General features: G+C 36.6%; 1 protein-coding gene across 3 annotated transcripts in view; it reads right to left on the bottom strand.

Moving 5' to 3' along the window:
* KDM7A (lysine demethylase 7A) overlaps positions 1-21,256 on the bottom strand; it is a 74,990-nt gene that overhangs the window by 31,516 nt on the left and 22,218 nt on the right. For all 3 annotated transcript variants that reach the window (XM_075725619.1, XM_075725691.1, XM_075725545.1), the window contains exons 2-7: positions 13,358-13,443; positions 7,161-7,278; positions 6,153-6,313; positions 4,078-4,219; positions 3,624-3,810; positions 2,769-2,931 (exon numbers count right to left, since the gene is read on the bottom strand). In XM_075725619.1, the coding sequence (XP_075581734.1) occupies positions 2,769-2,931; positions 3,624-3,810; positions 4,078-4,219; positions 6,153-6,313; positions 7,161-7,278; positions 13,358-13,443 (857 nt within the window). The remainder of the gene's footprint in view (positions 1-2,768; positions 2,932-3,623; positions 3,811-4,077; positions 4,220-6,152; positions 6,314-7,160; positions 7,279-13,357; positions 13,444-21,256) is intronic.

Here is a 21,256-nt window from a genome sequence, read left to right on the forward strand (position 1 = left end):
GGTGATCTTTTGACAAAAGATGAGTTGGCCACACATTTGCAGATTATTTCATTGTTTGGCTGAGTGCAGGCAAGATGTACAAACACAGGAAGCTCCCCAACTTGAGACAAGATCAGACCAAATCAGAAGCAACTATATATTGCAAACTACCATTATATCAGTGCCCTAATTTAGTTAAGAACAACCAGTTCCATTTGTCGTGGTACCACACGTTAAAAGACGTGAAACCTAGCCATGAAGCTGACTAAGCAACATGCCTCCTATGTAGCCTGGGAAGGAAGTAAGTTACAGAATGGTATATGAGAGAATGTAGAATACAATGGTGCATGCAACCTAAGGGTTTTTTTTTTTTTAATTAATATTATACATTGTTCAGTTTTACTTCTGTTCTTTGAGAAGTGCAGTGCAATGAAGATTGCCTTGTATTACCAGTTGCATTTTGCATTTCTTAATATGGTTTCAATTTTTCCACTCTTATCATCATCATCACAGTAGATGAATACCTCTGACTCTCCAAGGAATACATGTATTTCAATCCTTTAAACACACATCTCCCCAGACACTGATAAAACTGACAAGAAAGCCTCCTCACTGTTGCATCAACATCAAGGATTTTTATGGCATACCTGTATCAACTAAAGGATTTTTTTTTTTTTTTTTACATTCCTACTTGCTATTTTTATGCTGTAGTTTTGATCAAGGTCTATGTAACAAGGCAAGAAAATTTGGTGTAGGCCACACAAAATATCTTGCATAATATTTAAATAATTCTCAAGAGCCTCCCAGTAGGTGCTATACATCTACATGCAAGATTAATTTTAAATCACACTGAACACATTTCAGAGATTATAAAATAATTATGACATCCGCTAGCATCAGTGCAAGCAGGAACAGCAAAAGAGGCTTTCAGTAGAGGTCAGGGTTTTTTTAAAGCCTTTAATCAGTCTTACAGAATTTCCCATTTTCTAAACACCTGCCTTGAAACCTAGTTTATTAGTTCTTACACTATACTCCATCATATGTGTATGAACATGTATGTGTGTATAAACACACACACGTGTATACACACATTTACATTAAGAAGTACCATTTTTTGTGTATATACACACACAAATATATGTACACATTAGAAATTATCATTTTATGACACTTTTTCTTTCTGGCCACATTATAGTGAGAGCTCAGATTTAGCTGATTACTTAGGAAGCAGTTAACTATTTTCAAAGATCCATGGGTCGCAATAGAGTTCTTCATTCTGGAATTCTGTATTCTTTGTTCACAGATGTATGACCTTACACTTAGATAAATGGAAAATTAATGTAATCTCTTGCCAAAAATATATCGTTTTAAAAAACTCTGGGTGTTCAGAAATGCTAAGTGCATATATAGCTCCTTACCTTGTAGTATTTATTCTGCACAAGCCATGAACTAGAACAGTAAACAGTAAAGCTTGCAGGTAGAGAACTGAGCTATGAGAAAAATGTAGTAGTCTAGGAAGTGTTCAAAAAACGTGTAGATGTGGCACTTTGGGACATGGTTTAGTCTAGTCTACCCTTGATTGGCTTAAGAGTAGGCTTGGTAGTGTAGGTTAATGGTTGGACTGGATGATCTTAAAGGTCTTTTCCAACCTAAACAATTCTATGATTCTAGGAAGTCCATGACAGAATAAGGGTACTGAACAAAACCCTCAAGACTTATTCCAGAAGTAGAATCGTGCAACATTTTCCTTCTTCATGTATTTAAAGCTTCCTCCCCCGCAAAAAGAAGATAGTGCCCAGTACAAATCTTTAATAATAAAGCAACAAGAAGTATTTATATGGATGGGCTGGATAAGTGAAAATACAAGAAATTAACTGGCACTCGCTTTATTGGCAAAATATGGTTTGATTTATTACAGACTTCTAAGTTTACGGTATTTGGGAGTTTGGGGGGGGTATGTGTTTTGTTTGGAGGATTTTTCTGTGTTTTTTTAAATAGATAAATAAGTTTAATTGCTTGGTGTTTCTTGTTTCTTAAAAATGTCCTGCAATTTATCAGATGTTATTATGTGACAGCTACAAAAAATGTTGTTAAGGAAAATCAGAAAAAGACCATGTCTCTATCATTTTTAAAGGAAGCCGCTGAAATTAATTTTTGAACTCTAGTTTCATAAACTATATCTACAAATATACTTTTATTTTTAATAAAAGGAGTGAACACATAAATTCAATTATATATTCTTCAGTTTTATTTAGGGACACTTTCATTTTGATTCAGAGAGTCTCCACAGGCTCAACCACAGTTTAGATTTTCTGCTGACAGAAAACAAAAAATTAAAAAAACCCACAAACAAAAAACTTTTATTTTTAATCCTCTAGCCTACAGCATAAGAAGTCTGTGTGATGTTTTTGTAATAATTTTGCCTAGTAGGTCTTACAATATTCAAAAGCTGTAAAAACAAAATTGTTTTATAAAATTAAGATAAGAACTCAGTCTGGATAGCTACCAAATGGTGAACAATGTGTGTTCTATGAATTGGAACTATTTCCCTGATATCCAAATTAAGCTTTAATTTGTTGTCTTATACTTGGGTAACAAACACCCTTTCTTTCCCTGACAAGCGTTATTACTGTCAGGCAATCTAAAAAGCTAATTACTTGTTTTGAAAATCAAAATTTCTGAATTTTTTATTATTCTCTTATCCAAAATTTTAGGAGAGACCAAATGTTGATAACACAACCCTGGGTGATTATACATCCTAAGTCCTAGTATTAAGGGTAAAATCTTACCTGTTGGAACAAATAAAGTGTGTCCTTGCTTCACAACACATTTGTAACATTTGTCAACCTTGTCCCCAAAATATACTTCACTCTGGGTGACAGATGAACTCCAAGACTCATACAGAGCCAAATTTTCATCAGTGGGCTTGATCAAATAGAATATCTTCTCACCCTATTAAACAAAAATATCAAATAAATAAATGAATGTCCTCCTAGAGGCATACTACAACCTCTGAGTCATTCCTAATAAAGTAACAGATTGATCTAAATGGTAAGTATTCCACATTTCCACTATGGAATGCTGGGACTTCCTCGCCCCAGTGTTTCACAACTGTAGTCCATCAAAAACTTAGTCAATAGTATGCTAACCAGTTGGTGTCTTGTGATGTAAAAGAAACAAAGAAACCAACCAAAACTTTTCATTGGAGTATTAAAAAAATCCAGCTTTTATAAACAATTTACGGATATGTGCACACATGCCAAATGAGAAAACATAAGATGGAACCACTTTCGCTCTTCTATGATGTATACATGATGAAAGTTTGCAAGAATAAAAAGTTCAGTATGTCAATGGTTCTCATTCAAGTCGTTTTTTCATACTAAAACCTCACTATATCACCTACCAGTGTACTAAAATGATCAGTCAACCAATTATAGTCTAGAAGTCACCAAGAGCATGCTAAAATAAAAGCATAAAAATGCAACACCAACAATCAGTCATTCACTTTCATGCTCCTCCCCTGGCTTTTTAAGCACAAAATTTCATACAGGTGATAATTCTAAACAGGTGATAATGCCATGGCAAAAAGCTGCACACTGAATAAATTTCATTTCGCACAGTCGTAAATCAAGAAGCCTTCATACCCAGAGAACATGGTACCAAACTGATGTTCCTCCAAAATCGATATGAAAATCAGTATAGCTGTCCTGGACACCCATCAAGCAATACTTCTGAACAAAAGGCTTAGGGAAGACAGAATCATCTGGCCAATAATTTTCCACCCATGAAAGCTTTCTGGCAATATCTGGTACTTCCACTAATTCAGACATCCTTTTAAAACAAACAAAAAAGAACCATAAATATAATCAAGAGTAAGCATACCTCTTTTTAAATGACAGATTTAATTTTTTGTTTCCTACAAAGTTATTACTTATGAATTAATAAAAATGTTTTAGACCCGCATTACATCACAGTAGCTGTCTACATAAAATACGCAGCCTCTTATCTTTCCCACTTACAGACATTATATTCCTACACATACTGTTCAACTTAGTGAAAACCACTTCCTGCGTTCAAGGAACTGAAGTCAATACTCACTTCGTGTCCGAGAATTCCAGGCTGATCACATTCAACACTTTTGGTCGGTCAGGATTTGTGAAATATTTAATATAATTATGGAGCTTCATTTTACTGTCTGCTTGTCTTGCTACATCTATTACATCTATCACTTTGTCGCCACCTGTGAAAAATAGGATGACTTTCTTAAACCTATCACAGATAAAAACCAGCCAATTAAGGTGTTTAAGAGAAACTTAACTTTTTGTAGCCTTTATCAAAACATTTCTGCACAAAAACTCCATCACTACCAGCATTCTCTTGGAACAGAGACAGATCAGTATAAACCAACTTTTTATTAGGTCTAACTTTAATTGCTATAATCAGTTAAGGACAGAACTGAAAACACTCTAAAAATAAATCCCCTTTCCTGTGGTTAACCAAAAAGAAAGAGAGCAGTATAGAATGACTGCAACCAGTTTTACAAAAAAAAAACAAACAAAAACCTGGGTTTGTGGCTGCAATTGGAAAGACTAGGACAGCGAAAGTTATCAAGGCACATCTAATTCCTCACTCTTCCTATTAATCATCACCACAGCACTTGAATATTTAACACAAGGACCACTGAGAATTCTTTACAAATAAGAAATCCTACTGCTCACAGCTTGTAATTTTTAGGAAACTGCACGTTTAGTGCAAGTTTATTGTGCCATCATTGGTAAGTTTTTAACATTAAAAACTATGAAGGTACTCCTTTGCAAACATTCTACAAGCTCACCCCCACCCTCCTTATATACATGCATAACTTTTAAGCACACAGTAATTTCATTGAATAATGAAGTCATGAGCGTGTTTCATTTCTCAAGACAAGGATTGGTTTACACATCGCATATTTTAAAGTGATATATCTGTAGAGCTAGACAAGCAAGAAGCAACCTTAAGCCAAGAGAAAGGGCTGACAACAGCATTATATCAGCAATTGTTTTATGTCCATTTAGTTATACAACAGCCAAGTTTGACAATTAATTTTGGAATGCTGGAATGTATCTAGATGTACATTATAAACGTAATTCTTTTAAATCGCAAGTTAGTATCACCTTGATAAATTCCAGCTGGAATAGTGTTTATTCAGTTTTCTTATTTTTAATTCCAATAATAGAAAGGTAAATCTGTGGCATTCCAATTTTTTCCCTAAACTGGGGAACCTGGCAGGTCAAAATATGCGTATGAGAATGAGAAGACCAAGTTTCTCTCTGAATCTGAAGAGGCAGTATTCCAAAAGAAAGGATTCAGAAGTATCAAAACGATAATTACACTTTAAAGCAGAACATATTACTGTTTATAATCATCATAATGGTAACAACATTCCATATACTACGTATTTCCTCCATTGTAAAATGCTGATGGACAGAAAATCTGCTTTCAGCACACTTCATTATATTAGGTTATCACAAGAACACAGACAAGGACATATACAGACTTCTCAACTGCACTATATGTTACAGGAAATCTCATGCTGCAGTTGGCTCAGTCTCTATTTCTCTGTACTGCACCCTTACATGCGATTTTTCAATCAGTCAAACAGAGTGTCGTGAGATCTAATAAGAAAGAAATGGTCCTCAGGAAGCTCTAGCTCCCCCGCCAAAGGGAGCCAAGGTAGGAAATTTTCCAGGAAGAAAGATTTAATTCAGAAATGCCAATTTACCGAGCCCAAAACATTAAGTTTTGCAATATCCTAACCAATGATTAAACTTTATTAATCATAAGAGTGAGTCATTCAATTCTCACAAAGAGAACAATCTTAAAAGTCAGTATACTTTATTGGTTTACATGTAGCAGAAAAAACCCCAGCATTCCATGTTTAGCTTGCACCAAAATTAACATGTTTGAAAGATGAAAAGTAAAGCTGTACTCCTATCACATATCTACCACACACACAAAAAAAAAAAAGGAAAAAAACCCAACACAGCTTTACTTTTACTCTCTGCTAGTCTTCTGGTTAGAAGTAATACAATTTAGAATATATGTTTAGCACCCTGGAAGCTCTTGCAATCATGCAAATGTTTATTTTAATTTACAGATGGGATCATTTGTAAGTACTCCAAAGTGACTCTTACCTACATAACGTTCCACATCTAAAACAGAGAAAGTTGGCGGAGGAAGTCTGAGCCCCAGACCATCTAATTTAGGAACCATAATGGGAACATCAAACCCATGTTTCTCCAAGTATCTTTGTGTCAACTGGCTTCCATGCATTTTCAAAATGACTTCATCAGCACTGGTGGAAGAAATAATGGAATATCAGCAGAAAAGCATCCTCCAAGCACTACTGAAAAAAAAATTATGTCACAGTTCGGGGGAGGACAGATGGGAATGGCTACATTTGAATCCAAAAGAAGTGGGCCCAGTACTATTACATTAAGCACTTAACTAAAAGACAAAGAAAACTACCTAAATGAGCAAGGAAACATTTACTGTCATGCATAACCTGGGAACTCACAGTCTTTCTATATGGCTGAACGCAGTAATTTAAGAGGCTCAGGAAAAGGAATTCTCAGAGAAGGCGTTAAAGTACATTTTGGTAACAACAACAAACTCAAAGAATTGTAAGTCTTTGTGTTTCAGTGAGACAGCCAATCACAGACAGCTCAGGATGAAAGTAGGACCACATTTCTCCACTTTCCTCTAAAGCATGTGAGAATGGATACCAGCTCATATAAATGTTCTGTTATTTGGAATGAAACTGAGGACTGTTCCTCGGCTAGAGGAGTAGACAGACAATATTCTGACAGTTCAGGCACAAAAAAGAAAACCAAAAACCAACCACTCTTGCTACTTCCCCCACAAAAACAAACCAACCCACAAAAACTCAAACCCCTCATATCACCCTGCAGCAGTCCCAACAGACAACATACCCCAGTGCAAAACTGAACAGGGCAAGCTAATGCATGAAAAGGCAAATGTATCCATCTGAAACAGGGATGGGGGGATTCTAAAGGAGAAGGAAGTCATCCTCGACCTTCATTTTCTGAAGCAGAGAAATATTAGTCGCCTGCTCTAAGATACACTCAGCTGACAACACTTCTCTATTTTTTTCGCTGAAATGTGTAAGTAAGCTCCTGTACCTTGGGAAAGAGCGAGCCCGCAGCTGTTTAACGAAGGTCCGTGTTCCAGCCTGCACCGGTTTGGAACCATCATCCAACTCTGTGTAGTCATGTCTGTGCCAGTTCCTCCTCTTCTTCACTGTAGGTTTCAAAAGGATTAAGCTTTGAATTAGTTAAATCAGATGGCTGAGATTAGCAGTCATCCCATCAGTGAGCCAGACATGCCTCAGTCACATTATTATGACTAACAAACCTTACTGTTTATGCAGGTGACACTCTATCTATCTGCAACAAATGAAATCTTCAGAACACCTGACAGCCATCCTCTATACTTCTCTAGCTCTTTCTGTGTGAGAACCTCAGTGCACATTACACACGATTTAAGACTTCATATCCAGTGCAGCACAAGTAAACAGCAGCAGCCTGAAAGTTGTCCAAATCTAAAAAGTCAGCAACAAAACTAGAAATAGGACTTTAATTCCCTAAAGCTCAGACTTTTTTTTAAACAAACAGAAGAATCATACTTCTTCAAGATCTGTAGACTTCATTTTATGTATTAACACAGAATTAACAGGACCTAATCCCATTGTGCTATGAGCATATGAGCATACCCATATCCAGTCTGATAATATTGCTACTATTCACTACCATATGCTGTTCAAAACCAAACCACCTTTCTTTTATCCACTGCTTATGTCTCCATAAGCCCCAGTTTTGGGCATAAACTGGTTTGGGCAGCTGAGATCTTTACTATGCAAGCACAATACATACAATGCAAGCATTGCACCCCAAAAAAATCAACTTCTGAGTTGTTTGGAACTTTAAGGCATATTACAACATATTAATAAAGGACAAATGATAAAATAATGTTCTATTACAATTTTGGGAATCTGAAACTGATAGTTCAATAGCAGCTAAATTGCATTTTTACAGCTCCCTGTACGTAAAGGGCTGAGGAAAATGAAAAACCAGACATACTCATAAAAATTGCTGTGTTGGTCTCCCCATGACAAATACACAAATGAGAAGAAAAAAAAAAACCCCACAACTATTTTCATAGAATCATAGAATGGTTTGGGTTCGAAAGGACCTTTAAAGATTACCTAGTCCAACCCCCCTGCCACGGGCAGGGACATCTTTCACTAGACCTGGTTGCTAAACCCCCCACTCCAACCTGGCCTTGAACACTTCCAGGGATGGGGTATCCACAACTTCTCTGGGCAACCTGTTCCAGTGTCTTCACCACCCTCATGAGTGAAGAATTTCTTCCTTATATCCAATCTAAATCTACCCTCTTTCAGTTTAAAACCATTATCTCTTGTCCTGTCCCTATAGGCCTTGGTAAAAAGTTGTCTTCTTTCTTATAAACCCGCTTTATATATTGAAAAGCTGTACTTTAGAACACTGTAAGCTGTATGCAGCCTCCCCATTTGAATTTTTTGGCCTTAAGTGAAGCAGAGGACAAAGTAACTTATGATTATCATGGTGAACTTACTGCCTGTCTTCAAATTTTCATTATCTCATGACAAATTATTTCATAATGGGTATTTCCATTAATTCATCTTAATCAACCACTCATTTTGTGTCTTCATTTATAAAGAATACAAGCTCACTGCTTTGAAAGGAAGCCCTTGTTTGTATCATCTATCTGTTTGCACTTTGGAGTACTTTCTGTGTATAAAATAAACCTGTATCTCTTGTCCTCAAACATTCAACAGGCTGAGAAGCCCTATTAAATTCCCAACAGGTGCCTCAGCAAAAAAGGACCACCATCTCATCATCTGGCAAAGAAACCCCAACAGTGCTGAACTTGCTACCTTTCTATTGACTTAACAGTGTATCATTTGCCACACTAAGAAACATACTAAGGGTACAGTAATTTTTAGGTTGCGTTTTAGTTTTTCCTAAAAAAGCCAAACTCTGCTCCACAGCATTAGATACTTGCTACTAGAAGACTGCCCCAAGAAGATTTACTGAGACCAGATCTATAATTTAACTAATATTAAACAGAAATTTAGTTACATCTGCTGAGGAAACACAGAAGAGGGGAAAGTTACTGTTACTTGTCAATAAAAACGGTGTTTTACAGGCATATACAAAGCAGCCTGCAATGCAAATAAACACCCAGCTAAACAACTGTATTAATACAAATTTGAACTTTATCCAAGAGCTCATCCTTAAGTTTACCAAAGTCATGATGCACCCAAAATCTAAAAAAAGTGCTAGCAATACTGAAAACACAGCTAACATTAACAGGAAGCTAGGGATTTGAGAAGAAAAAAAAATGTAGCTTCTAAAAAGAAAAAAAAATGCTGCTTCTCCAGAAAAAAACAGTTGGTTATATAGGAATAACTGACATCTTATAGTCATTACACATAAGAGGTAATGATTCCTATTGATAAGCTGTTTCCCACAGTGTGACAAAATGTACCCTTTAGAAGATGTTTAAGAGAATAAACTGACATTTATAGCTATTTGCTAACCTGAGAATCAGTGCTGAAGCACCTGCTTAATGAGCCAACTACCCAAATACAGTAAAACTTCATAAATAATGAAGCTAGGTTTATGAAGTTTTCAAAGCTATTTTCTCCATCATAAACAATAATACAAGAAATTAGTGGCTAATACTTATTTGCAACAGAGTAGTTTCTCATAAATTCACTGCTGTTTTAACAGCTCATTAAAATTCTAAGATGATACAGCTGCTTCGGAGATTTTATAGCATGAAACAAACTTTTAAAAATCTGTCTTTCCAACACTTAAAAACTAGAAATTAAAGTTGTTCTTTTGCTTTACTTAGTACTTGGCAATGTACATCATCCTTCCGTAAGTAAGAGAACACTGAAGAACAGAAAACAGTAATGAAAACTTTTTCCGCTTACATATCTCTTAATTCTAGAGCTTTTATAACCCCTTAAGACATTACAGTAACAGTTGCAAGAAAAGTAATTTACCTGAATGGATCCTCATGCTCGAATTAAAACCAAAAAACCAAATAACTATGTAAGTTGAAATGCACATATAACACCACCCCCTCCCAATCACTCCAAACTAGTGAAGGAACTACTGTTCAGCCTTGCTGTTCCTGAAAACTGAGGCACAACCCACTGTGACAATACTAAAAATACACACACCAAAAGCACACTAGACAGTTGCAGGGGGCTTGAGGAAGGAAAGGAGTGCGCTGGAAGTTTTCATGAAAAGTAAGCAGAAAGCTATTTTTAAATTACATGCCTTTTACACTGAAAACAGTGGGCCAGTAACTGTACCTACTTTAGGCAAACGCTATGCCTTGCCTTCTCACACTACTGGTCTGTTTGTCTCAGAGGTCACATGCTAGACTTTAAATGGGGACCACCAAGAGGTATACATCCGTACAATGAGGCCTCAAGTCTTGGAAGCGGTCCTTTAGGTGATTCCCAGTGACCAAAAAGGCAAGAGAAATGTTAGCATAGGAAGGCTGAAACATTTTGAGGAGCATACAGTAAATCATAGAATACCACTTCTGAGGCCTGGTACATCATCTCATAATTGTCAGCTCAGATCAAACACTGGCATTACTACCACAGTCAAAAAAACCCAGGTGGGATGGTATTTACAGAATTTGAGATAGTAAAACCAGATTTAAAAAGTAATGTCCTGACAACCACAGTCCTGTTAATATTTACTGTACCTCATGCTCTCTTAAAGATCCGGATTCTAGAGTCTAGTGACAGACCTGACTCCCATCATTCACACAAACAGAGCATTTTCAGACTTAAGGATCACTGAGAAAACTTAGAAAATAACAAAATATAATATGAAGACTCTAAACCAAGTAAGCTAAGAAAAATCTGTAGTGTATCACTATTTTTTTTTAATCACTCTTTTTTTTAATTATTTAGGATTTTAGGATTAACTATTTAGCATTTTACACACACGGCTGCTTACTAAAGGTGTTGTAAAATTGTTGCTCTTCCATATCAAGAAGAGGATTTACCTTTGTTTGAAATACAAGAAGAAATTGTTCGGTTCTCCTGTATTAATTTGATCTTTACATCTAACCATGCAGTAGCCTTCTTTTCATTATTGGAATTTTTACATAAATAATTTTGTAGGATACTGAAAGTAACCATCCATTTGATAGTATGAAGTATGTGTTTCTTGTATATTTTTAGTAAACTTTTTGCACTATGTCATTTGATTAGATGAGATTAAATACACAAGTGTCTGCTGAAATCACAGATATACTTGCCCTCTTAAACAGCTGAATTTTTGTCTTTTTCAAAACTCCTTTAGACAAAGGGATTTTAGAATATGAAGCTGGAAATAAAAATGCTTTTTTAACTTACATACATATTTCGTATGACTGAAGCACTCTAGAGCACTGCTGCAACACTTGAAGTCATGAGACATTATCAGTCTCACTAAACACTAAAGTAAGTAGAGCCCAAACTACAAACTATCATAGATTTGATTGTGACAGCTTAGCTGAGAGCAATTAATACAATCCCAGGTGAAGACATATTTCAACATATCACCTCTGCTTAGGTTGGTAAGTGACACGTCTGAAGCTTATACTAAATCTAGATGATCTACTTACTTGAGGCAATATGAAGTAATGAGGGTAATTTTTTACCACAGATTCTTGTCTTTTTGAAAAGACTTCCAACACAAAAATCACTCATCTCACTGTCAAATTGCTGCAGGTGAGACAGTGCTCACATTACAGCTAGAAGCCTCTGCATTACAAAAAACATTATTCACAGGCATCATGGTAAAGCATCCTAGTTCTCCCAAATCAAGAAGAGAAAAGAAGTTTCAAATTTACTAGTTTATTATTTTGAAAGTCTGATATGATCCCCCTTCTACTCCTCCTGCTAGTCCCACTGTTCCACAGAAAAAACAGGCAGAAAGGTGAGGAAAGAAATGGCTGTTATTTGTATTCTGCTTTACAGGAGACATGCAGATTTTTAACTGAAAATGACAACTGGAATACTAAAAAATACAAGCATGTAAAACAGCATTTATCTTACCTTTTAGCCCCCAACCTAGAAGTAGCTAACCCTGAACTCACATACTGTACAAGATACATATCATGTAACATACATTAATTACATCAGTAAGTGATGATTTATCACTTTGTTCATACTCCAGAAGACTACCAGTGAGGGTGCAGTGGTTTTAAACTTATTTCTACATGGTAAAGTAAATTCAGCTTTGAAAGGATTCTAGATCTTAAGTCACTGCTGACTGTAAATCATTATGTGGTCTTCAAGTGAAAAAAAAAACCACATTAGGAAACACAAATGACCATGACTTAGTGCTTGGAGGTTAAAGACACACAGTGCATATATACATTTTTCATGGCTGAAACTTAATTCATTGTTGGAAAGGTGAAATTCATTTTTACATTGTTTCCTTTTGAGAACAGAAGTCATGGGGAAAAATCTAGCGAGCTGGATAAAGCAGTATCCTTTCAGTAGCTACAGAAAGACAAAAACTGTTTTCTTCAGAATTGCAGCGTTACCATCTTTCCACTGCAGATCTCTACAGCAAATTTATCTACTGAAAGGAGAACCAAAGAAGAGGTCTCTCTTGCTGCTCTGTTTCATAGTCTCTTTTGTGAACTCATAAAATTGCATGAGGAACTTGGTGGAAACTTGTTGATAAATCAGAAACCTGAAATTCAAAGCTGTGTAACTCTCAAGGACATAAATAGGAAAAAAACCCAAAACAAAACCCACAGGAAGTTCATATTCTCAGATTTCACTGGACTGTTGTGGCATATAGCCTACAATCATCAAGAAAGGTAAGACAGCTAAATCCTACGTTTTCACAAAGTTGCCTTCCTAGATATTAGAATTTTGATGATTAAAATACAGGAACCTTAAGCCATCTTTTGGATTTTCCTTTTTTTTTTTAAACCATTGATACCCTAATTTTCATTCTCTCACTCTGTCAAGTCCAGATTGTTTCCTTCTAGCTCTGTGCACTTTGATTTCTCTAATCTATAGATACAGTTTTTATTTTATTCTATCTGCATCTCCAGATCAAGGAACCTTTCAGGATGGTTTGGTTTGTAGTTTTTTTATCAGCTCAGAGTTAGTCATGTACAACCAGTACCTTCTAAATAATCAAACTCATCTTGGATGTTCTTCTGAACAGTCTTTTTCAATTGTACATGGAGAGAAAACAGACTGGAAGTGTAAAATAAAATTTTAATAGCCCATACTTACTTAGAGAAGGCCCATGGAGAATTGCACAGTTGGGACAATGGTATAGATCAATGTCAACAGCATGGTGCTCCTCTACCCCAACACAGCTGGAATAATATTTTTAAAATGTTAATAATACATGCAAGATTTATTTTTTCAAGCTAAAAAATAATTAAATCTTAAGTCTCTACCAGAACATGCTTAGTCTACAAAATCATAATGAGATACCAAATTATCTCAACTACTGGGTTGCCACATAAATTTTGAGTAATAATTTATCACTGAACAAAGAATGTCATTTAAAAAAAAAAAAATCATAAAAGGGAAGGAAGAATGAAATTTCTCTAAAAATGAGTCCACAATATATACCATTACCCCTCATCCCCCCAAAAAGCTTTGATCCTAATTACAGGAAACAGTTTACGCAAAATCATTCAAGCAATTTTCCGTATAAAAGTTATTATTTCAAAAAAATTCTGAAGTCTATGTGCTGTCAATTTATAGGAGATATCATGCATTTTTTCTTGTTTTTTTCTTTTCTTTTTTTCCTGCAAAAAGCACATAACTGACTCCTACCCCCCAAGATAAATCAATAAAGAATACTTTCATATTCTTCCCAAAATGTTTACACTACTGGTACTAGCTATGCAAGTTACACAAGTGACCATACAAATCATTTTGTAGAAGTGTCACAACTGTTATAAAGATCTTCAATTTTAATTCCACTTTGACTGTTTTATCTGGGAAAAAGTGTGCACCAGGAAAACATTACATCTCTCAAGTACTCTTTGAAATACTTGTTGCTATTTTAAAACAAAAATAGAAGAAACCACACAGCAAGAAAGGAAATAGATGCAGTGATCTGCTAACATAAAGTGCTCCAGCCATCAGTGCTGATGATCTAACTTCCAGCCGTATCTCAAGATTTCATGACAAAACATCTACACTGCTGTATATCAGTACACAATTTTAAAGCCAAAATGAAGTACATTCTCTTAGAAGTTGAAACACTAGAGGTTAATTGGAGAAGATGTGCTTTTGCACAAAGTTCTCAAGAAAAAAAAAGAGTAATCCCTACTTGCTCTAGGCAATCCTGGCAGAGTTATTTCTCTCAAAAGTTCACTGACACTTATAAAATTGCTGACGTTATAATACAGAAGCAAGATTACAAACACAGAACATTTACACCAAACAAAAGTTACACCATTTGGTATATTTATATTTGGTACTTATATTCAATGCATTCTAGTAACATGAGAACCTGAACACTACTCCATTCAGGTAATCCGTTTCATATCAAAAGTGTAATGACAGCTTAAACACTGAAGCTTTGAAATGACCCAGCTACAAGAAGTCTTTTCCCTAGCAGCCTAGTGCCAAAACTGCTGACACGCTCCAGTAAGTGTCAGTACATGCTGCCAAAACAATAAACTAAAGAGTCTAGCATTCAAAGTGCACCAGCGAGCAAATAAAATCTGTAACTGAAGAGCATCTCCCATGTAACTATCAATTGAGAAGTACATAATTCTGCATTCTCTGTAAACAGATTCAGCTGGTTCTTCTACTTCTCCATTCGCTACATACCACATGAAATTTAGAAATTATATAGCTTTTTTATATACATACTATTTTAAAATCTAAATACAAAACTCAGCTGCCACAGTTCATCACAGTTCTTGCAATATTTAGTATCTGTTTTAAGACGCAACTACAGGAACTGTTATTACATGAAAATTCAGCTGACATATAAACAAAAAGGAAGGCAGAAGCACTCTTTAAAAATGCATGTCCCATTTCCTTCTGCTTGTGTTCTCTCTCTTTTTATAGAATAGATGAGTGACTCGTAATCCTATGTATTATAAGAAAACTGTTTTAAAATGTACACTCTAAAAGCCCCAAATGAGAAGGCTGGTTTTATACATCCTTAGGAATACCATTATTTTAGCTAAATTTCTGGTTTTTGAACAGCTAAAGATATTTTTGTTGGACTGTATCTTGATCACGTTTGCACATATATTCAATGAAACACAGTGCTCCATGGGAAAACTTCACTTATGTCCTTTCCTTTTTCTTGATCATTATCTGATACATTCATCATCACCCCAATCAGATTATCTTGCTCACTAACAGTAAGAACTTTGCATCAAAATATAGTAAAAATACCTTCAAACTTTGACAATTGTTTGTCATACTCTGTTTAAGATTGTTAATTTTATTGCCTCTTACAGAATGTTACGGATAGCCTGACAATAAAGCAGGAATTCTGTCAAGTACTAAACATTTTCTCTGACTTGATTAATTCCATAACCTTTCACGAAGGCACATGGAGCTTTGTGTACAGAGACAGCAGGTGACACTGGAATGGTATGAGAATAGCTGGAATAGCCATTCAATAAAGAAAGCGAACATTTTTGGTCTACTCTTTTATGCTCTAAACTCAGAACTAACTGGAAAGGCAAAACACTAACTGGGAGATACTGGAAGTGAACCTAGTAGCAGATACCTGACGGATGCAAAGGGCAAATGAGGTGCCAGCACCTGCAAGAACAAGCATTGCCAAGGACGCCACAGAGCGTATCAATCATATACATCACCATTACAAGCCACTTTCCTGAGTCCCTTTCTCCAGCGTACACAGACACACATGACATTAATCATTCTGGCTACTAGCAAGCAATCAATTACTGTGGTAAGTGCAACTTCAGACCTCAAGCATCAAAGCAAGGTCACCAAGAGGTAGCAGAGAGCCTGGAAAGCATTAACATACTCAAACACAGCAACACTCCCAATTCACTGATGTTTTCCTGAATGAAATATCATTACTATCCTTCACCTCACCATCCATTTGGGTTGAAATGTGTTCAGTATGTATTACCTAGTTTCTGAATTGCTCATCTCCTGCAGGGAGGCTGTAGACTAATCCTCAGGAATGGTGAAAAGTTTACAGTATTACAAAATAGAAAATAAAATATAATAACAAAAAACCCGACTGAGGAGACTATGTAAAAATACATCTCTAATTCTGTTCATGAAGGTGGAAGGCCTGAACAGACCCAATTTTACTTGAAACGGTTCTAGAAGCAGTAGCAAGGTAGAAAAATTTAGTTGAAAATAGACTCCATGATATCAGTCTCTGAGTGGTCAGACTTTCCTAACTTCCCCAAGGTGTGTAGTATCAAGGCAAGGTCAGCAAGAGGTAGTAGAAGAATCAGGGAAGTGCTAAGTTTTTTTCACATGAAAGAACACGCCCATCCCTGGCAACTGAAGAACTGCCTTGCTACTCAAAGTTCAAGGAACCAATTTTCCAGACTTAAGTCTCACTAGAAGGTGAATGTTTTTGATTTAGCTTCAACTTTCCATTTGATTATTATATTTGTGGCTATGTAAAAGGAACAAGTGTAAATCAAAAACAATCAGAAGAGGACTGTCTAACATATCTGATAGATACCAATGGACCTCTGCTTTTCTGTAAAGGGAAAACAAGGCTTCTTTCACAGGGGAAAAAAAAATCCTGCAGAGGTTGTTCTCTACTGCAGTATTGCTATTAATTTACAATTTAAGAGATGAGTACAGATAATTCGGTATGACAGATTCAACAACTATTTCACAATTATGCTGGAATGCCTTGTACAATGAGTTTGCAGAAGTCCAAAACATTTACAGGAAGCATTCTCCCTGAAGACTGCACAGTTCTACATAGTAAGCCACCCAAGGCACCTGACACCTCTTCTGCAGCAGCATGGCGTTATGAACAAGTATTGGATCCATGTCAGTCACCACACAGGCTGCTGCACCTTCCAGTCTAATACCTGCTTGCTTTCAATCCAGTCTGGCTTTCTCTTCCCTACTTCTGACATTATCAAGCACGGACCAGGTCATGCGCTTCAGTCACAACCACCCCATGCAACGCTACAGGCTTGGGGAAGAGCGGCTGGAAAGCTGCCTGGCAGAAAAGGACCTGGGGGTGTTGGTCAACAGCCAGCTGAACATGAGCCAGCAGTGTGCCCAGGTGGCCAAGAAGGCCAACAGCATCCTGGCTTGTATCAGGAATAGTGTGGCCAGCAGGAGCAGGGAAGCGATTGTCCCCCTGTACTTGGCACTGGTGAGGCCACACCTGGAATACTGTGTCCAGTTTTGGGCCCCTCAATACAAGAAGGACATTGAGGTGCTGGAGCGTGTTCAGAGAAGGGCAGCAAAGCTGGTGAAGGGTCTGGAGCACAGGCCTTATGAGGAGCGGCTGAGGGAACTGGGGTTGTTTAGTCTGGAGAAGAGGAGGCTGAGGGGAGGAGACCTTATCGCTCTCTACAACTACCTGAAAGGAGGTTGTAGCGAGGTGGGTGTTGGGCTCTTCTCCCAAGTAGTTAGCAATAAGACGAGAGGAAATGGGCTCAAGATGCATCAGGGGAAGTTTGGATTGCATATTAGGAAAAATTTCTTCACAGAAAGGGTGGTCAAGCATTGGAACAGGCTGCCCAGAGAGGTGGTGGAGTCACCATCCCTGGAAGTGTTCAAAAAACGGGTAGACGTGGCACTTTGGGACATGGTTTAGTAGGCATGATGGTGTTGGGTTGATGGATGGACTGATGATCTTAGAGATCCTTTCCAACCTTAATGATTCCTCATTTTTACTTCCATTAAAAAATAATCTAGCCACCAAGCCAGGAAACATGAAATTGCTACTCTACCCTTAATTGGTTTAGTTGTGGACTTGGTAGTGTTAGGTTAATGGTTGGACTGGATGGTCTTAAAGGTCTTTTCCAACATAAACGATTCTATGATTCTATGACCACAACATTTTAGATATTGCTTAACTGCCTCTGTTGGTATGACTGAAAGAATCCTGGTTTAAGAAAAAAATCCAAAGCACTCTTGATTCAAGGCCTTGCTTTCAGTGTCCTTAAAGGGACACGACTACTTGAAAAGCTATTTTATCTAATTGAAAGAGGTAGGGTATATACTCTACCATTGTATAAAATTCCAAGTATTAAAAGGGAATGATTACACACATAGCACTACAAAAGTCAAGACAAGTAAAGTTTGGACGCCCATTTTCCCAACTTAATTGTCACAGCTAAAGAGACTAACAGGCCAGATTATCAATTTTCGGCAAGATACTCCTACCAGGAAATTTTTGAGACTTCCTGTACACAAGGCATACTGGAAAATACAAGTCTTGAAAATTGAGAGATATAAGCAATTCTTGATGAACTAATAAAAGGACTGCAGAAAACAGATGGATCATCCTCAACATGGAAAATATCAGTTAATTTGTCAAGAAGCTGGGTTGTACACCAGACACCATCCTCTTGGATCCTGACTTCTGTTCCTTTCCCACATTACTTCAATTCTGTAAGCTCCTTTTTCACCTCTTTCAGTAGCATGTGGAAAACAATCTAACAGACTCTTCCTTCTAGATGCAATTGTACTTCTTATGAAGTTTCCCACAGTAGCTTCCACTTCTCTCAACACCAGTGTGACACTTTGTACCTATAAGCTTCACCTAGCAGATGAGGAAATATGACAGGCCATCACAGGAACGCCTGCTACTTCCTTCAACAGATAGTTAGGTACTGTTTTACAATTAGATATTGATTTACAGCTCAAAATTGAGCCGAAGTCTCTTACTTTCTTCTTGGGACACACAAAGTTCAGGCCCAATGACCTCTTGGTTTTCAACAGTGTGACCTGAACAGTTTGAATTTTTTGCTGTCATTGTGCAGCAAAAATGCAGGTTCAGGACTCTTGCTAGCATGTGTAATTAGGCAGAATACCTTGCATCTTTTCCAAGCTGTAAAATTACTGAAAATTACATTTCAGGATCCCCTCTATCTCCGTGAATAAACACTATGGGTAATATTCTTTCTTTGCTACTCTATTTCTGAACAAGAACTCAGCACATCCTGTTCTTCAAGTCCACCCTTGCATCAGCACCCATAACCCTTCCTTGGTATGCCTCAGAGAGCACTGCAGGTTTCATCCAGTAAAAGGAGAAAAAAAAAAAAAGCACACATCTTCACATCCAGTAGGAAGAGATTAACAAAAATCCTAGAACAGTGAAAAAATACTAGGGGTATTACAGCATGTTCCCTGTTACTAGCAGTACAGGCCTACAGATGATTACTAGGGGTATAGGCATATTTCCTATTAACTCCTGCCCATTATCTGACAAAGCAGATCCCCAAAATAATTTTTCAATTTCCAGTTATCCACAGAACAGCTGAGAAGAGATCTAGATAGCAAGTCCCTACTGTTTCTTAACAGGGATGAGGAACTAAATAAGTAAATTCTAGTGGTAGCAAAGATTCATTAGTAACAGGAGAGTCTTAATTGTCTGAAAACTAAAGTCACTACCGCAGGGTACAGTTTCACATCATATTAAACTGAGTGCAGTTGTTGCTGCTGAAAAAAAGGTCCCACCCTCCTTCCTCCAGCTGTCTGACCATGGACTTCCATTGTCTCTCTCACCAGATCTAAACCATCAGGCAGCCAACATGACAGGTCAGTTCAGCAAGCTGATCCAAGGGAAAAAAATTAATCACCACTCAACTCATGTTTTCAGATAGGCTTTAGAAAACCCTAGCGATAAGATTCCTATAAATGAAAAATAAATAAAATGTTACAGTTATATGCAGTTATTTACCAGATCTATAACTTAATGTTACTTTCAAGAGACGATATTTGAAAATATTCTGTTATTTCATCTCTACACTATTTTGTCTTTCTAAAAATGATTGCTAAACAATAGGAATGAGATGTCTGTTTATCAATCTTATACTGACAATATACACATATACAGAAAGAGACTGACACTTGCCTTTTTAGTATCAGGCCTTATTACTGAATTTCAAATCATCACGGATGAGAGATATTTCTATCAATACACTGAGCAAGTAACTCTGTAAGGAGTAGGCAAGTATTATAGGAAACTTTTCCTTTTACCTGTAACAATGTCTGCGGTTGCTACTTTCAGTCCTAACCTGGCTGAGTGTAACAAAACCCAAAATACTATTGCATTTATTGTCAAAAGTAATTAGCAAGCTTGCAAGCTATGCAAAGAACAGCTTCTCCTACTCCTTCCCAAGAACGCAAAGGAAAGCATGGGGTAGGAAATCAATTTGGCAAATGTTAAGGTATTCTAGTTAGTCATTTAATTCAAGCCTATTCTTTCCAAGTGGGAAAAGGATGCCAAGTAGGCAATATTTACAAGTTAAAACAATGGAAGTACTGAAGATGTCACTGCCAGAACCAAATAGCCATATCTGTCACTCATTCAGGGACAATATCAAAACACTTAATTAGGAATAGAAAGACAAAGTCATAGTGTGACAGTACTGTTTACAGACAACATACAATCCCATAAGGCAAAAACAGCTAAAAAATGAAGTTTATTTGAAGGAGAGTCTAAAACTTAAAATAAATGTAATGAGCTTTAAAACCTGAACCTCAAGTGCCAGCTAGATTCCCTCCCCCCTTCAAAATGCATGCAGTTACACCAAAGTAATAAAACTGACCAAAAAATGCAAAACAACACAAGAAAGTGCAAGGAACCACCAGCAATCTCTTAGTCTTACCACAATAAGCCTGGTAACAATTCTGGAATCACAGTACTAGTAATTTTAGACTTACAAAGATCTACTTTGGCAATTAAATAATTTTAAAGAAGTGACAAACTTCTGTACACTAGATACAGAACCATACTGCCTTAAAATAAATTACAGAAAAAAATACCCAACATAAAAATATTTGAGCTTTTGGTTTTGCTATATTCACTTTCCAAAACAAAATACCTTTTAAAAAGGAATAACTGGTATAAACAGAATTCAAATAGCATGCATAAACACACTTTTAAAAAATAATTTTAAAATAGACTCTCTCTGAGCTACCAATTTTCTCCAGGGGGAAGAAAAAAAAAAAACAAAC

Source organism: Pelecanus crispus, chromosome 1 (assembly GCF_030463565.1).
Source record: "Pelecanus crispus isolate bPelCri1 chromosome 1, bPelCri1.pri, whole genome shotgun sequence".
NCBI classification, from domain to species: Eukaryota; Metazoa; Chordata; class Aves; order Pelecaniformes; family Pelecanidae; genus Pelecanus; species Pelecanus crispus.